This window comes from Salvelinus alpinus, chromosome 7 (assembly GCF_045679555.1).
Source record: "Salvelinus alpinus chromosome 7, SLU_Salpinus.1, whole genome shotgun sequence".
NCBI lineage: Eukaryota > Metazoa > Chordata > Actinopteri > Salmoniformes > Salmonidae > Salvelinus > Salvelinus alpinus.
This window is the reverse complement of record NC_092092.1, coordinates 29,856,847-29,872,444: the sequence shown is the minus strand read 5'-3', so window position 1 is coordinate 29,872,444 and position 15,598 is coordinate 29,856,847. Positions and strand designations below refer to the sequence as shown.

The 15,598-nt window shown below is 42.7% G+C and overlaps 1 protein-coding gene across 1 annotated transcript in view; it reads left to right on the top strand.

Moving 5' to 3' along the window:
• LOC139580762 (ras-interacting protein 1-like) overlaps window positions 1-15,598 on the top strand; it is a 47,345-nt gene that overhangs the window by 2,596 nt on the left and 29,151 nt on the right. The window contains exons 2-4 of the mRNA XM_071409751.1: window positions 12,056-12,261; window positions 12,468-12,642; window positions 15,020-15,252. Of these exons, the coding sequence (XP_071265852.1) occupies window positions 12,056-12,261; window positions 12,468-12,642; window positions 15,020-15,252 (614 nt within the window). The remainder of the gene's footprint in view (window positions 1-12,055; window positions 12,262-12,467; window positions 12,643-15,019; window positions 15,253-15,598) is intronic.

Here is a 15,598-nt window from a genome sequence, read left to right as displayed (position 1 = left end):
GAATTGTTCCACTGATCAGACTAAATTAGGTAAATATATAATTACATCTTCTGAAGACAAGATTACATAAATCTGACCGTACATGTCCCTAACCAAATTATTTTTCGATGTATTGTTCCCGCTCTAGAATCAAACTTGAACTTTTGGGTTCACAATCTATTTGACAAAATTATATTCATAGTTACAAAATCATGTCACCCACTGGCAATTAAAAATAAAAAAAATGGGGGATGCATGCCAGCAAAGCCACTACACAACACAACACTAAACAATACATTAATTGCACTATAATGGTGGCAAACGGTGCCCACAATCTGTTAGGGCCTACATTAAGCTGTTCCAACAGCAGAGTCCTAACAGAAGTCGCAACACCTTAACATTGCTACACCTGGCTATCAGCGGAGCCTTGTCTGGCAGCGAAACAGTTCATTCAGCCTCATATACTGCCTTTAAAAAAACATAGCTGATATGGCTGACTTGATTAAACAACTGTGGTTTCTACTGACAATTGAGATGTACAAACTATGGCATTAGGGAACGACAAGCGGATAAGAGGCAGTCCTTAATTTTGATTAAGACATTCATGAACGAGCTAGGATGGACGTATTCAATATAACTATTTGTTCAGCACTTTTGAAATGTACAGCAACAGAATTCAGAACATGTGCCGTTCTTACAGTGTTCTCCCTGTACACCAAGTCAGAACCGTAGGATAAATTAAAGGGGCATATATGCAATGAAAGCTCTTACAATATTCGATGATTACATTTCTCAAAAACATGTTATAGGCTAGATGTGCACCACCAAGTCAGAACAGTAGGTGAAATAAATAGGTGAAAATATACCAAATAAAGTAGAATCATGATGACGTCTGTGATCTTCAGGTCGTAGCTCTAGAAAGAGGCCCGAGTTCCGAATTTACAATTCCGAGTTGGATGAAAGTTCAAAACACATTTTCCCAGTCGTAGCTCGTTTTCCCCGAGTTCCCAGTTGCTTGAACTCACTAAAGTCAGATTTTGCAGTTCCAAGTTAACAGTTGTTTTGAGCGAGGCACCAATCATGCTTCATTGACAGCATGGCCAATGTTGAATGTTTATAATTTTAAACTAGGAAAAGAGACCCTTAATTTTTATTGACTTGGCCAAAGCTTTTGATACGGTAGACCATTCCATTCTTGTGGGCCGGCTATGGAGTATTGGTGTCTCTGAGGGGTCTTTGGCCTGGTTTGCTAACTACCTCTCTCAAAGAGCGCAGTGTACAAAGTTAGAACATCTGCTTCTTCCTACAGCTCAGGCAGTAGGAAGCACTCGCATCCATCTTATACTCAGCTTGCCCCTCCCCGGATTTTGTGTTAAACGCTCTATAACAAAGCTTTCTTAGTGTCCATCAAGGTTTCTCTACCCTTAACCTTGTTCTAAACACCTCCAAAACAAAGGTCATGTGGTTCGGTAAGAAGAATGCTTCTCTCCCCACAGGTGTTATTACTACCTCTGAGGGTTCAAAGCTTGAGGTAGTCACCTCATACAAGTAATTGGGAGTATGGCTAGACTGTGCACTGTCCTTCTCTCAGCACACATCAAAGCTGCAGGCTAAAGTTAAAATCTAGACTTGGTTTCCTCTATCGTAATCGCTCCTCTTTCACCCCAGCTGTCAAACTAACCCTGATTCAGATGACCATCTTACCCATGCTAGATTACGGCAATATAGTTTATTGATCGGCAGGTAAGGGTGCTCTCGAGCGGCTAGACGTTCTTTACCATTCGACCATCAGATTTGCCACCAATGCTCCTTATAGGACACATCACTGCACTCTATACTCCTCTGTAAACTGGTCATCTCTGTATACCCGTCGCAAGACCCACTGGTTGATGCTTATTTAAAAAACCCTCTTTGGCCTCACTCCCCCCTATCTGAGATATTTACTGCAGCCCTCATCCTCCACATACAACACCCGTTTTGCCAGTCACATTCTGTTTGAGTTTATTTATTTTATTTTTTACAGGGACAGTGCACATTAATCAACGTTTCAGTAAAAGTGCCGGTTTTAGCCAGCTGGCTAATTTTCAACTGCAGTCCATTAAAGGTCCCCAAAGCACACACATCCCTGGGTCGCTCCTCTTTTCAGTTCACTGCAACTAGCGACTGGAACGAGCTGCAGCAAACACTCAAACAGGACAGTTCTATCTCAATCTCTTCATTCAAAGACTCAATCATGGACACTTACTGACAGTTGCTTTGTGTGATGTATTATTGTCTCTACCTTCTTGCCCTTTGTGCTGTTGTCTGTGCCCAATAATGTGTGTACCATCTTTTGTGCTGCTACCATGTTGTTGTTATGTTGTGTTGCTACCATGCTGTGTTGTTGTCTTAGGTCTCTCTTTATGTAGTGTTGTGTTGTCTCTCTTGTTGTGATGTGTGTTTTGTCCTATATTTATATTGTATTTATTTATTTTAATCCCAGGCCCCCGTCCCCACAGGAGGCCTTTTGCCTTTTGGTAGGCCGTCATTGTAAATAAGAATTTGTTCTTAACTGACTTGTCTAGTTAAATAAAGGTTAAATTTAAAAATAATAATAATACACATTAAAAAAAAATCTTAGACTTGGGACCACACAGCCACTACACTGAATAGCAGGCTAATGATTGCTTTGTAATGCTTGCAGTTAGCCACTGATTCCTTCCTAACCACTCATTGTTGAATTAGCGATTTCCAACTTGCTGTGTAATGTTTGTCCAATGGCCGATGAGCACCGATACGTTTTATCTATAATTTATTTTCATATGGCAAGGATTAAAAAGGATTTGCCAGTAGATTGTCGACTTGATTTATGATGATGACTGCTAGCTAAGATTTTGAAGGTATGATGTTGACATGATCAGTCCAATCAAAGCCACTGTAGATATGTGATTTGACGTCATTTTATCTGTGGCCAATGACCTTGAGCCTTCTTGTATGGGCACTTTTTAATATAACTCTATGGCAGCACCCAAGGGGCTTGCATTTTCTAGCTCTACCCAGTGGCCGAACACTGAGCCAATCACGGCACAACGCTCCGTATTTTCTGCTGGCTTCCCCACCACCACAGAAAGCACTGAGCTAGGCTGAAACACCTGCATTTTGGAACTGCCTTACTCCAGAAAAAAAAGAGACCATGTTTGTATATGGCTTTATTAACTCAATTATATGTATATATATTTTTTTTTAAATATTGTTTACAAACTGATATGTGACACGTATTAATACCAAAATAACATGCAAAACAGGAAAGCCCCACCTGCCCTGAATGAGGGGCCGCCTCTGATGTCACCCTACCAAACTTCCCTGATAAAACATACTTTAGGTCTCTGCTGCCTTTTCGTTGTGACAGCTTAAATTCCGATCACCAAACGAGCCTGTCATGGACTAATGCAGGTGTGGATTCATTTGACTTTAGTACATGCTGTCAGAAGGCTGCATTCTGCAATAGGGACGGGAGTAACAGAAACCTCATTTTGTTGGCAACATTGTACATACAATGTAGTGCTACTGTGCTGCTCATTTTACAGTTTTACAATCACAGCGGAGTGTGCTCTAATCTTGAGGGGTGTTTCTAAAGAAAAATGTTTTGCATCCAATCCCCTTGATCCCTTTCATAACTAGACCAATCAAATGTTTCAATGTGCTGCGGTTCACTGTGCTGTGGTAAGACAGTACAATGATAGAGGTTCCACTCGTGATGTTGAATTGCAGGTGCAGATGCTCCGGATTCAAAATGATTTGGAGCACAGTTGAAAAGTTAACGCATTGACTATACAATTGACTAATTAGAAAAAGAAAAGCAGTACTGCGTGAGATATAAGAGGTGTGCCGTGTGAGCGTGAGAAGAAGGTCAAATGCGGTCAAACACGGAAATGATTCCAATGGTTTTTCCACCTTTCATTTTTCACATAGGGGATTTTTTTTAAACACTTCAAATAAGGGCTGTGTTTCATGTAGACTTGACATTTTGACCATAACCATGTAAATCTCTCTCGGACAAGGTGACTTTTATCAATATATTCGCCAGTATTTAACCCCCTAAAAAAATATATATGCTAATTTGCTGCTAATGTGGCTATCATACAGAACTACAAATGCCTGTCTCTATCAAGTTTAGGTAAGACCCAGATGCAGACAGTGTAGCAGTAACAAGAGTTTATTACAACCACAGGGCAGGCAAACGACAGGTCAAGGCACTCAGGGGTCGGTAATCCAGAAAGGGTGTAAACGGTCCAGAACAGCAGGCAGTCTCAGGGTCAGGGCAGGTAGTGGTCAATAATCCAGAACGGTGAGGGTAAGGTACAAAACGGCAGGCAGTCTCAGGGTCAGGGCAGGCAGAACGGGTCAAAACCGGGAAGGACTAGAAAACAGGAGCAGGAAAACAGGCAGGAGCAGGGAAACAAACGCTGGTAGGTTTTACGAACAAAACGAACGGGCAACAGACAAACAGAGAACACAGGGGATAATGGGGAAGATGGGCGACACAGGGGATAATGGGGAAGATGGGCGACACCTGGAGGAGGGGTGGAGACAATCACAAAGACAGGTGAAACAGATCAGGGTGTGACAGTCTCAAGCTTCACATCACTCACCAGAGCCATGATGATCTGGATCAAATCAAATCAAATGTATTTATATAGCCCTTCTTACATCAGCTGATATCTCAAAGTGCTGTACAGAAACACAGCCTAAAACCCCAAACAGCAAGCAATGCAGGTGTAGAAGCACGGTGGCTAGGAAAAACTCCCTAGAAAGGCCTAGGAAGAAACCTCGAGAGGAACCAGGCTATGAGGGGTGGCCAGTCCTCTTCTGGCTGTGCCGGGTGAAGATTATAACAGAACATGGCCAAGATGTTCAAATGTTCATAAATGACCAGCATGGTCAAATAATAATAATCACAGTAGTTGTCGAGGGTGCAGCAAGTCAGCACCTCAGGAGTAAATGTCAGTTGGCTTTTCATAGCCGATCATTAAGAGTATCTCTACCGCTCCTGCTGTCTCTAGAGAGTTGAAAACAGCAGGTCTGGGACAGGTAGCACGTCCGGTGAACAGGTCAGGGTTCCATAGCTGCAGGCAGAACAGTTGAAACTGGAGCAGCAGCACGGCCAGGTGGACTGGGGACAGCAAGGAGTCATCATGCCAGGTAGTCCTGAGGCATGTACCTAGGGCTCAGGTCCTCCGAGAGAGAGAAAGAAAGAGAAAGAGAGAATTAGAGAGAGCATACTTAAATTCACACAGGACACCGGATAAGACAGAAGAAGTACTCCAGATATAACAAACTGACCCTAGCCCCCCGACACATAAACTACTGCAGCATAAATACTGGAGGATGAGACAGGAGGGGTCAGGAGACACTGTGGCCCCATCCGATGACAGGGCCAAACAGGAAGGATATAACCTCACCCACTTTGCCAAAGCACAGCCCCCACACCACTAGAGGGATATCTTCAACCACCAATTTACCATCCTGAGACAAGGTCGAGTATAGCCCACAAAGATCTCCGCCACGGCACAACCCAAGGGGGGGCGCCAACCCAGACAGGAAGATCACGTCAGTGACTCAACTCACTCAAGTGACGCACCCCTCCTAGGGACGGCATGAAAGAGCACCAGTAAGCCAGTGACTCAGCCCCTGTAATAGAGTTAGAGGCAGAGAATCCCAGTGGAGAGAGGGGAACCGGCCAGGCAGAGACAGCAAGGGCGGTTCGTTGCTCCAGAGCCTTTCCGTTCACCTTCACACTCCTGGGCCAGACTACACTCAATCATATGACCCACTGAAGAGATGAGTCTTCAGTAAAGACTTAAAAGTTGAGACCGAGTCTGCGTCTCTCACATGGGTAGGCAGACCATTCCATAAAAATGGAGCTCTATAGGAGAAAGCCCTGCCTCCAGCTGTTTGCTTAGAAATTCTAGGGACAATTAGGAGGCCTGCGTCTTGTGACTGTAGCGTATGTGTAGGTATGTACGGCAGGACCAAATCGGAAAGATAGGTAGGAGCAAACCCATGTAATGCTTTGTAGGTTAGCAGTAAAACCTTCAAATCAGCCCTTGCCTTAACAGGAAGCCAGTGTAGGGAGGCTAGCACTGGAGTAATATGATACATTTTTTGTTTCTAGTCAGGATTCTAGCAGCCGTATTTAGCACTAACTGAAGTTTATTTAGTGCTTTATCCGGGTAGCCGGAAAGTAGAGCATTACAGTAGTCTAACCTAGAAGTAACAAAAGCATGGATACATTTTTCTGCATCATTTTTGGACAGAAAGTTTCTGATTTTTGCAATGTTACGTAGATGGAAAAAAGCTGTCCTTGAAACATTCTTGATATGTTCGTCAAAAGAGAGATCAGGGTCCAGAGTAAAGCCGAGGTCCTTCACAGTTTTATTTGAGACAACTTTACAACCATCAAGATTAATTGTCAGATTCAACAGAAGATCTCTTTGTTTCTTGGGACCTAGAACAAGCATCTCTGTTTTGTCCGATGAGATTGCCGAATCAAGGCAAAGCTAAGAATCTCTGGATTAACTATCTAATGTTTGCTCAATTTAATAATGAAGACATTGGCTACATTTTATAAATTGACAAATATGTAAACTGTCTTGAGCAAGTTTTAAATTTACACAATACATGTTATCTAGCATGGTTAGCTAGTTAGTGAGACTAGCCTGGCTAGATGGCTACATTAGCCATCAATTTGTCTAGCTATTTACATGCATGAGAAATGTATAGTTTTCTTTGGCCTTTATAAACCAACAGTCTCGCTTGCTAGTTAACTAGCTAGCTAGCGTAGATGGTGAAGCCAGGCGTTCTTGATAATGTTTGTTTGTGTCTGTGGGTGAGGGGTTGGTATAATACTTCAAGTACTACTTGATTTGAAGCTACCCTAGCAAGCTGTAACTTTGGAAATCTTTATCTTATTTTCTCTCCATTTTACCTATGCTCCTTCCTTCACTTGTTCTTCTCCTGATTTGATAACATTTAGACTCATTAACACATTTAAAGGCCCTTACACACTGGCCGCAATAAATGCCAATTGAACCTCAATAAAATCTGGGTACCGTGGGTAGAGACCAGTGGTCCCAGTTGTTGTCAGCTTGGATGTTGTCATTAAAACATTGTTTGATTGGTTGGCAAGATGAACTCTGCTCCTTGGTCAATATGCTGTTTTACATTTTGTGTTATTTGTGCTGGTCTAATTCCTAAAATGGAAAAGCAGAAGGGATGTCCCCAATTAGTCGACTGGTTGATTGTTTGGGCGGTAGGCTATTGGTCGACCAAGTAATTTCTTGTCGAGTCATAGCAAATATACAGTGGGGAGAACAAGTATTTGATACACTGCCGATTTTGCAGGTTTTCCTACTTACAAAGCATGTAGAGGTCTGTCATTTTTATCATAGGTACACTTCAACTGTGAGAGACGGAATCTAAAACAAAAATCCAGAAAATCACATTGTATGATTTTTAAGTAATTAATTTGCATTTTATTGCATGACATAAGTATTTGATCACCTACCAACCAGTAAGAATTCCGGCTCTCACAGACCTGTTAGTTTTTCTTTAAGAAGCCCTCCTGTTCTCCACTCATTACCTGTATTAACTGCACCTGTTTGAACTCGTTACCTGTATAAAAGACACCTGTCCACACACTCAATCAAACAGACTCCAACCTCTCCACAATGGCCAAGACCAGAGAGCTGTGTAAGGACATCAGGGATAAATTGTAGACCTGTACAAGGCTGGGATGGGCTACAGGACAATAGGCAAGCAGCTTGGTGAGAAGGCAACAACTGTTGGCACAATTATTAGAAAATGGAAGAAGTTCAAGATGACGGTCAATCACCCTCGGTCTGGGGCTCCATGCAAGATCTCACCTCGTGGGGCATCAATGATCATGAGGAATGTGAGGGATCAGCCCAGAACTACACGGCAGGACCTGGTCAATGACCTGAAGAGAGCTGGGACCACAGTCTCAAAGAAAACCATTAGTAACACACTACGCCGTCATGGATTAAAATCCTGCAGCGCACGCAAGGTCCCCCTGCTCAAGCCAGCGCATATCCAGGCCCGTCTGAAGTTTGCCAATGACCATCTGGATGATCCAGAGGAGGAATGGGAGAAGGTCATGTGGTCTGATGAGACAAAAATAGAGCTTTTTGGTCTAAACTCCACTCGCCGTGTTTGGAGGAAGAAGAAGGATGAGTACAACCCCAAGAACACCATCCCAACCGTGAAGCATGGAGGTGGAAACATCATTCTTTGGGGATGCTTTTCTGCAAAGGGGACAGGACAACTGCACCGTATTGAGGAGAGGATGGATGGGGCCATGTATCGCGAGATCTTGACCAACAACCTCCTTCCCTCAGTAAGAGCATTGAAGATGGGTCGTGGCTGGGTCTTCCAGCATGACAACGACCCGAAACACACAGCCAGGGCAACTAAGGAGTGGCTCCGTAAGAAGCATCTCAAGGTCCTGGAGTGGCCTAGCCAGTCTCCAGACCTGAACCCAATAGAAAATCTTTGGAGGGAGCCGAAAGTCCGTATTGCCCAGCGACAGCCCCGAAACCTGAAGGATCTGGAGAAGGTCTGTATGGAGGAGTGGGCCAAAATCCCTGCTGCAGTGTGTGCAAACCTGGTCAAGAACTACAGGAAACGTATGATCTCTGTAATTACAAACTAAGGTTTCTGTACCAAATATTAAGTTCTGCTTTTCTGATGTATCAAATACTTATGTCATGCAATAAAATGCCAATTAATTACTTAAAAATCATACAATGTGATTTTCTGGATTTTTGTTACAGACCTCTACATGCTTTGTAAGTAGGAAAACCTGCAAAATCGTCAGTGTATCAAATACTTGTTCTCCCCACTGTATATATTTTTCATAGCACACGAGACACCTGTCTTATTCGTGCCCATCTCAGTGTATTAATCCATTGCGGAGGCCGAGACTAAAAGCCAATTTGTGCTTTATCCATTAATGTGGTCGGAGGCTTCGTATGGCGGGTGTGACGCAATTGCAGAGCCTCCGGAGGCAAGCAGAGGCCAAATCTAGCTCCGTACCGCATCGCCGCCCGCCTCTCAAATTTTGGAACAATGCAGAGGGCTCTGTATAGCTCCGCATTGACATGATTGGTGGGCGGTACGTCCTGTATAAATACAAATTCACTTCCTTGACATCTTCCTTGCGATGTTTGCTCTATAACCTGTTAGTTTATATGCCTTGCGACCGTGATATATAGGCCTAAAGGCCGAGACAATAAGAAGACACAGTGGCAGAATATATTCAACCACACCTTTGTTTCATCACAAAACCGGAGAGCAACCTCTGTCCGGTGAAGTCCACAAAGCATATTGCATGTAACAGACAGTTACATGACCTACAGCATTGTCAAGCAAGTTAATGTTTCCGCCATTTTCGGACCACTAAACAACTATTGATTTAGAACCATGGAGAGTTACCGCAAGTCACAAAGGAAACAGGAACTGCCTCAACTGGGCTCCCGAGGGGCGCAGCGGTCTAAGGCACTGCATCTCAGTGCTAGAGGCATCACTGCAGACCCAGGTTCGATTTCAGGCCGTGATTGGGAGTCCCATAGGGCAGCGAACAATTGGCCCAGTGTCATCTGGGTTAGGGTTTGGCCGGGATAGGCCGTCATTGTAGATAAGAATTTGTTCTTAACTGACTTGCCTTGTTAAAAAATGTAAAATAAATAAATAAAAACTATTCCAGCACCATTTCAACTTCAACATTTCAACATCATAAAATCACATGTGCTTAGTCTAATACAGTGACAACTAAAAGATTCCAAAAACAGTTTAGTCCAATCAATGTCAGCTAAATATGATGTGGCTGTCCATGGTTCTGATTTCTCTGTGTGTGTGTGTGTGTGTGTGTGTGTGTGTGTGTGTGTGTGTGTGTGTGTGTGTGTGTGTTTGTGTGCGCGTCGATGAAATGTTGATGAAACGATCTATCACTCTGTCATACTGTACACGCTTTTAGTTTTTGTTGTCCTAGGCTACCTGGCTAAAATGCTTGCTCGCTAGACTAACTTCCACTCATGGGTAACGTTAGGTCGTTAACATTAGCCTTTTACATCTAGCTGCATATTGAACTTCCATCTTCTCAGAACAGGGGCACAACAATGTATGAATGAATGCTTGGATCAGAACCAGAATCATGTTAATGTCAATGATGTATGCTCTCAATGTGATTTGATAGGAGTGACGCCAAATCCAAACAGGCTTCCCTTGACACTTTTTTTTAGTGAGCCAGGACCATTCAAAGTTGAGCTCGACGCTGATTGGCTATTATTTTATATATTTTTTAATCAAGGGAGGCCAAATGCATTCAATGCTACGGGCGGCAATAATGTCATACTCGTTTGGTCCAGACAGCATCAGATAGATGGCCTACACGTAGAGAGACTGTGGGGCGCTTTTTGGCTTGCTCGGATGCTTTCTCCAGTGAGATACATTCAGCCTCTTGCGAATTAAAGGAAATGTATGAAACACAGAGAGTCATAACATCAATTATTTTATAGATATTTTCTTTTTTTCTTGATGATTTTTTGGGGGAAGCCTGGCTTCCCTTGGCATCCATGAATACACGCCACCAGTTGTTTGCAGAGCTCCAAAACTTGAGAAACAAGTTTTGGTTTAAATTGGCATTCCACATGAGAAAGGTTGCCGACTTCTCGTGTAGCCTATTACCGCCAACTTCAGGAGAGTAATGGCAGAATCTGCGAAAGCCAGGTAGAGCGGGAGGAGGATGGTTGATTTCTGTGTCTTATCTCATCAAACAGTGCGCTTATATCATCAGACCAGCTCAATGCATATATATAGTTGATTTTTATTAAAACACAGTCTATATATGGAAAATATACCTTTTAAAATGTTTACCAATCAATTGGTTGAAAGAACAGACGACTTTCGTCTATCTTGCTTTAATACAGCAGTGCATTCTGACACAGTGAATTGAAATAGATTTCACCTCGTTTATATTGTTGGCAGACATAAGGGATTAAATATGGTTAAAGAAGAAGAGGTTCTGGTAAAATAAGGGTATGTTGCTATTGTCATCTAGGTTGCTAGCTAGCTAACTTTTTGGCAAGAAACTAGCCTAGTATTCATGGCACATTGTAAATATCTGACTGCTACTAGGATAGTATTCTGTACAAGATACAAGCCCAAATGCATAAATAAGCCAACAAATATGAGTTAAATCAAATGTGGAAGAGTAAATGAAAATGTAAAATATATAGTTAGTTTTAGATCAAGGTAGGTAGTAGCTGGCAGCAAAGGTGCCGGAGCTTGCAGGGATTTGTAGTTTTGCATGATGTCTATTTTGATGCTAATTAGCTTTTTCGAAACAGAGAGTAAATAGAGACTAATATATTGATAAAAGTCACCTTGTCCAAGAGAGATTTACACGGTTATTAAAATGTCACGCCAGGGAAAACCTACATGAAACAGAGACCTTGTTTGAAGTGGTTCTAAATTCCCCTATGGGAAAAATTAATGGTTAGAAAATTTCTGGTTTTAATCACTAGGTTTTATGGGTATTATGACCCATATACTGTGGGGCTCTATAAACGTTAATCTGAAAGAAACAACTCAAATTCCCTTAACAATGAAGCATTGAGCAATTAAAATAAGAAGCTTACATGGATTGTTGCAGAAATAGGTCTAACAACACCATATTATCTCATTAACAGACTGAGCATAGCACAGTAAAGTAAGATTGGGGACTGTTGATGGATGGATGGTAATGTCTAGTTGAGACTCAATGTTGATACCTTTCTCAAAGAGGGTAGAGATATCATGAGGAAGTGACACAGTGGATTTAGATTACTATTCTTTAGATTTTCTGGAGGGTTTTTTAATTAGAGTTCTACTGTGTGTCATTCTAGCATTTTGTAACACTCTTATTGGTGGGACAACATTGCTTACTGACAGAGCGATTTCTCTCTATAGTTCTCTATCCCTTTATCTCTCTTTCTCATTATCTCGATCTGTGTCGTCGCCCCCCCCCCCCCCCCCCCAGGTCAGGCTCCTCTGGTTCCAGTACCAGGTCAGCTGACAGTGTGGGCGTGGTAGTCATCAGACAGCCATCCAGGAGTCGCATCCGTCGTCATACCAACCGCTTGTCTGCTGTGTTCCAGCGAGGCTCCGCCCATAACGCCACCGCTATGGCCTTACCCGGGTTACCTGGCATACCTAGCCATGCTTGGAAGGAGTCGAATGACAGAAGTATGCCTTTTTCTAATCAAAATTGTATTTTTATAAACATTAACCCTAACCTTGACAATGACAAACGAGTTGGCTTAAGCAGAAAGCATCTGACTGGCAAGCAGTCTAAACCTTAACCCCGACCCCAGCCTAAAATAAATGAAGTGCACTTGCTTACCAGTTCTGATGATGTAGTCACTACTGTTATTCCTGACGCGTCCATCTAGTTTCTCCCGGGGATGCATCAATGACAGATGACCCTGCTGAACTGTCCAATCAGATAACGGCCCCAGGCATTCTGAAGATCTTTGGCAGTGAGATCTGCCAGGGGGCCAACTACAAGAGCGTCCTGGCAACAACACACTCCAGTGCTAAGGAGCTGGTCAAAGAGGCACTGGAGAGGTACGGGAGTGTGCGTGTGTTTGTGCGCATGTGTGTATGCATGTTGTCTTAGATTTCTTAGACTTTGGGTAGATTTAAAGATCTATCACCGTCCCCTTCCATTGTTTGTTATGGTATTCTATGTCCTATATACAGTACCAGTCAAAAGTTTGGACACACCTACTTATTCAAAGGTTTTCCTTTATTTTTACTATTTTCTACATTTTAGAATAATAATGAAGACATCAAAATTCTGAAATAACACATGGAATCATGTAGTAACCAAAAACGTGTTCAACAAATCAAAATACATTTTTTATTTTAGATTCTTCAAAGTAGCCACCCTTTGCCTTGATGACAGCTTTGCACACTCTTGGCATTCTCTCAACCAGCTTCACCTGGAATGCTTTTCCAACAGACTTGAAGGAGTTCCCACATATGCTGAGCACTTGTTGGCTGCTTTTCCTTCATTCTGCGGTCCAACTCATCCCAAACCATCTCAATTGAGTTGAGGTTGGGTGATTGTGGAGGCCAGGTCATCTGATGCAGTACTCCATCACTCTCCATCACTCTCCTTCTTGGTCAAATAGCCCTTACACAGCCTGGAGGTGTGTTGGGTCATTGTCCTGTTGAAAAACAAATGAGCACAAACCAGATGGGATGGTGTATCGCTGCAGTATGCTGTGGTAGGCATGCTGGTTAAGTGTGCCTTGAATTCTAAATTAATCACAGGCAGTGTCACCAGCAAAGCACCACCACACCATCACACCTCCTCCTCCATGCTTCAAGGTGGGAACCACACATGCAGAGATCATACGTTCACCTACTCTGCGTCTCACAAAGACATAGTGGTTAGAACCATAAATCTCAAATTTGGACTCATCAGACCAAAGGACAGATTTCCAACGGTCTAATGTCCATTGCTCGTGTTTCTTGGCCCAAGCAAGTCTCTTCTTCTTATTGGTGTCCTTTAGTAGTGGTTTCTTTGCAGCAATTCAACCATGAAGGCCTGATTCACGCAGTCTCCTCTGAACAGTTGATGTTGAGACGTGTCTGTTACTTGAACTCTGTGAAACATTTATTTGGGCTGCTTTTTTCTGAGGCTGTTAACTCGAATGAACTTATCCTCTGCAGCAGAGGTAACTCTGGGTCTTCCTTTCCTGTTGCAATCCTCATGAGAGCCAGTTTCCTCATAGCTTGAAGTTTTACGCATTGACTGACCTTCATGTCTTAAAGTAATGATGGACTGTCGTTTCTCATTGCTTATTTGAGTTGTTCTTGGCGTAATATGGACTTGCTCTTTTACCAAATAGGGCTGTCTTCTGTATACCACCCCTACCTTGTCACTACAACACTGATTGGCTCAAACGCATTAAGAAGGAAAAACTTTCCACACATTAACTTTTAACATGGCACACCTGTTAATTGAAATGCATTCCAAGTGACTACCTCATGAAGTTGGTTGAGAGAATGCCAAGTGTGTGCAAAGCTGTCATCAAGGCAAAGGGTGGCTACTTTGAAGAATCTCAAATGTACAATATATTTTGATTTGTTTAACACTTTTTTGTTTACTGAATGATTCCATATGTGTTATTTCACCATTTGGATGTCTTCACTATTATTCTACAATGTAGAAAATAGTTTAAAAAAATAAAAAAAAATTGAATGAGTAGGTGTGTCCAAACTTTTGACTGGTACTGTACTTACGGAGAATCATAAATATACTGTAATGACATACGGAGTCTTTGATCGTATATGAAACTTGTTTGGCAATTGTTTTAACGACGTGACATGTGCAGCTTGTTATCCAGTGTCAGGGGCATGTGAGCTGTAAGTACTATACCAGAGCGCCCATTGTGAAGTAGATGACTAATGCACATCCTTCACGCTGGTGTTGAGCCTATGCTATGCAAGGAATAGAATTCAGACAAATGTATATATTGCTCTCAAGGGTAGTTGTTTAGTATAACTGCAGTATAGTGCATTGAGTGTACATGTCCGGTGTGTGTGGTGTGTCATGTTTTGTTTTGGCTATATCTTCAGTATAATGCATTGAGTGTGTGTGTGCCAGATCTAGCGTTTACATGGGCGTTATGGAACATTCTAGAGAGAACCACAAACCGTGAAGGCTGACCAATTTAACCATGCTGTTGAGAGCCTCTCTCACTCTCACTCTCACTCTGACTCTCTGACCTTACTTAATATACTGTATTATAACCAGAAACAGAATGGAGATACTCAGGGTGGGTTTCTGAGCTTGGCGTGTTAATGCACATGCAGAGACAGTTTACCAGACATAGACTAAGCCTACTGAAGTCCGTTCCCATTGTCCTCCAAGAGTTGTTCGTTGTAAATACTATCCTTGTTATAAACAGCTTCACTTCCTTTAATTGACCAGGTACGGTCTGAACAAGGAAGAGGCGGAGTCATATGTTCTCTGCGACTCCATTGGCTACGTGGGTGACCACCAGTGGAAGACGGAATGCTTCCGGGTCGTCAGTGACAACGAGAAGCCCCTCCTCCTGCAGTCACTATGGAAACCCAGGGAGGGTTTGGCGAGGCGGTTTGAGATCCAGAGGAGAGCCAGTGTGGAGGAAAAGAGATCAAGAGACAAGGACACGGTCACTGCTGGTAGGACTGATAGGGAGACTGCAAGGTCTGCAGTACTAGTGGTTTTCTTTGTTCCCTGGTAGTTAATTGATTGATTAATGTGGGATATGATACCAGGGTAGGGTCTTTGCTAGGGGGAAGGGACTAAGGGACAGCAAAATGACGTAGAGGTGCATCCTGTTATGTGTTTGTCTTATGAATGGTTAAACCAACTCTTATGATAGCCCCCTGCCTGTGTTTTACTGTTTTACCGTTTTAATGTTGAACGTTTCTCTCTCCCAACCATCATATCCACCACTGCAGTCTGTTTCCTGCACGTTAGCTTCTGCATGTTGACTTTGGCAGCCACACACACACACACACATAT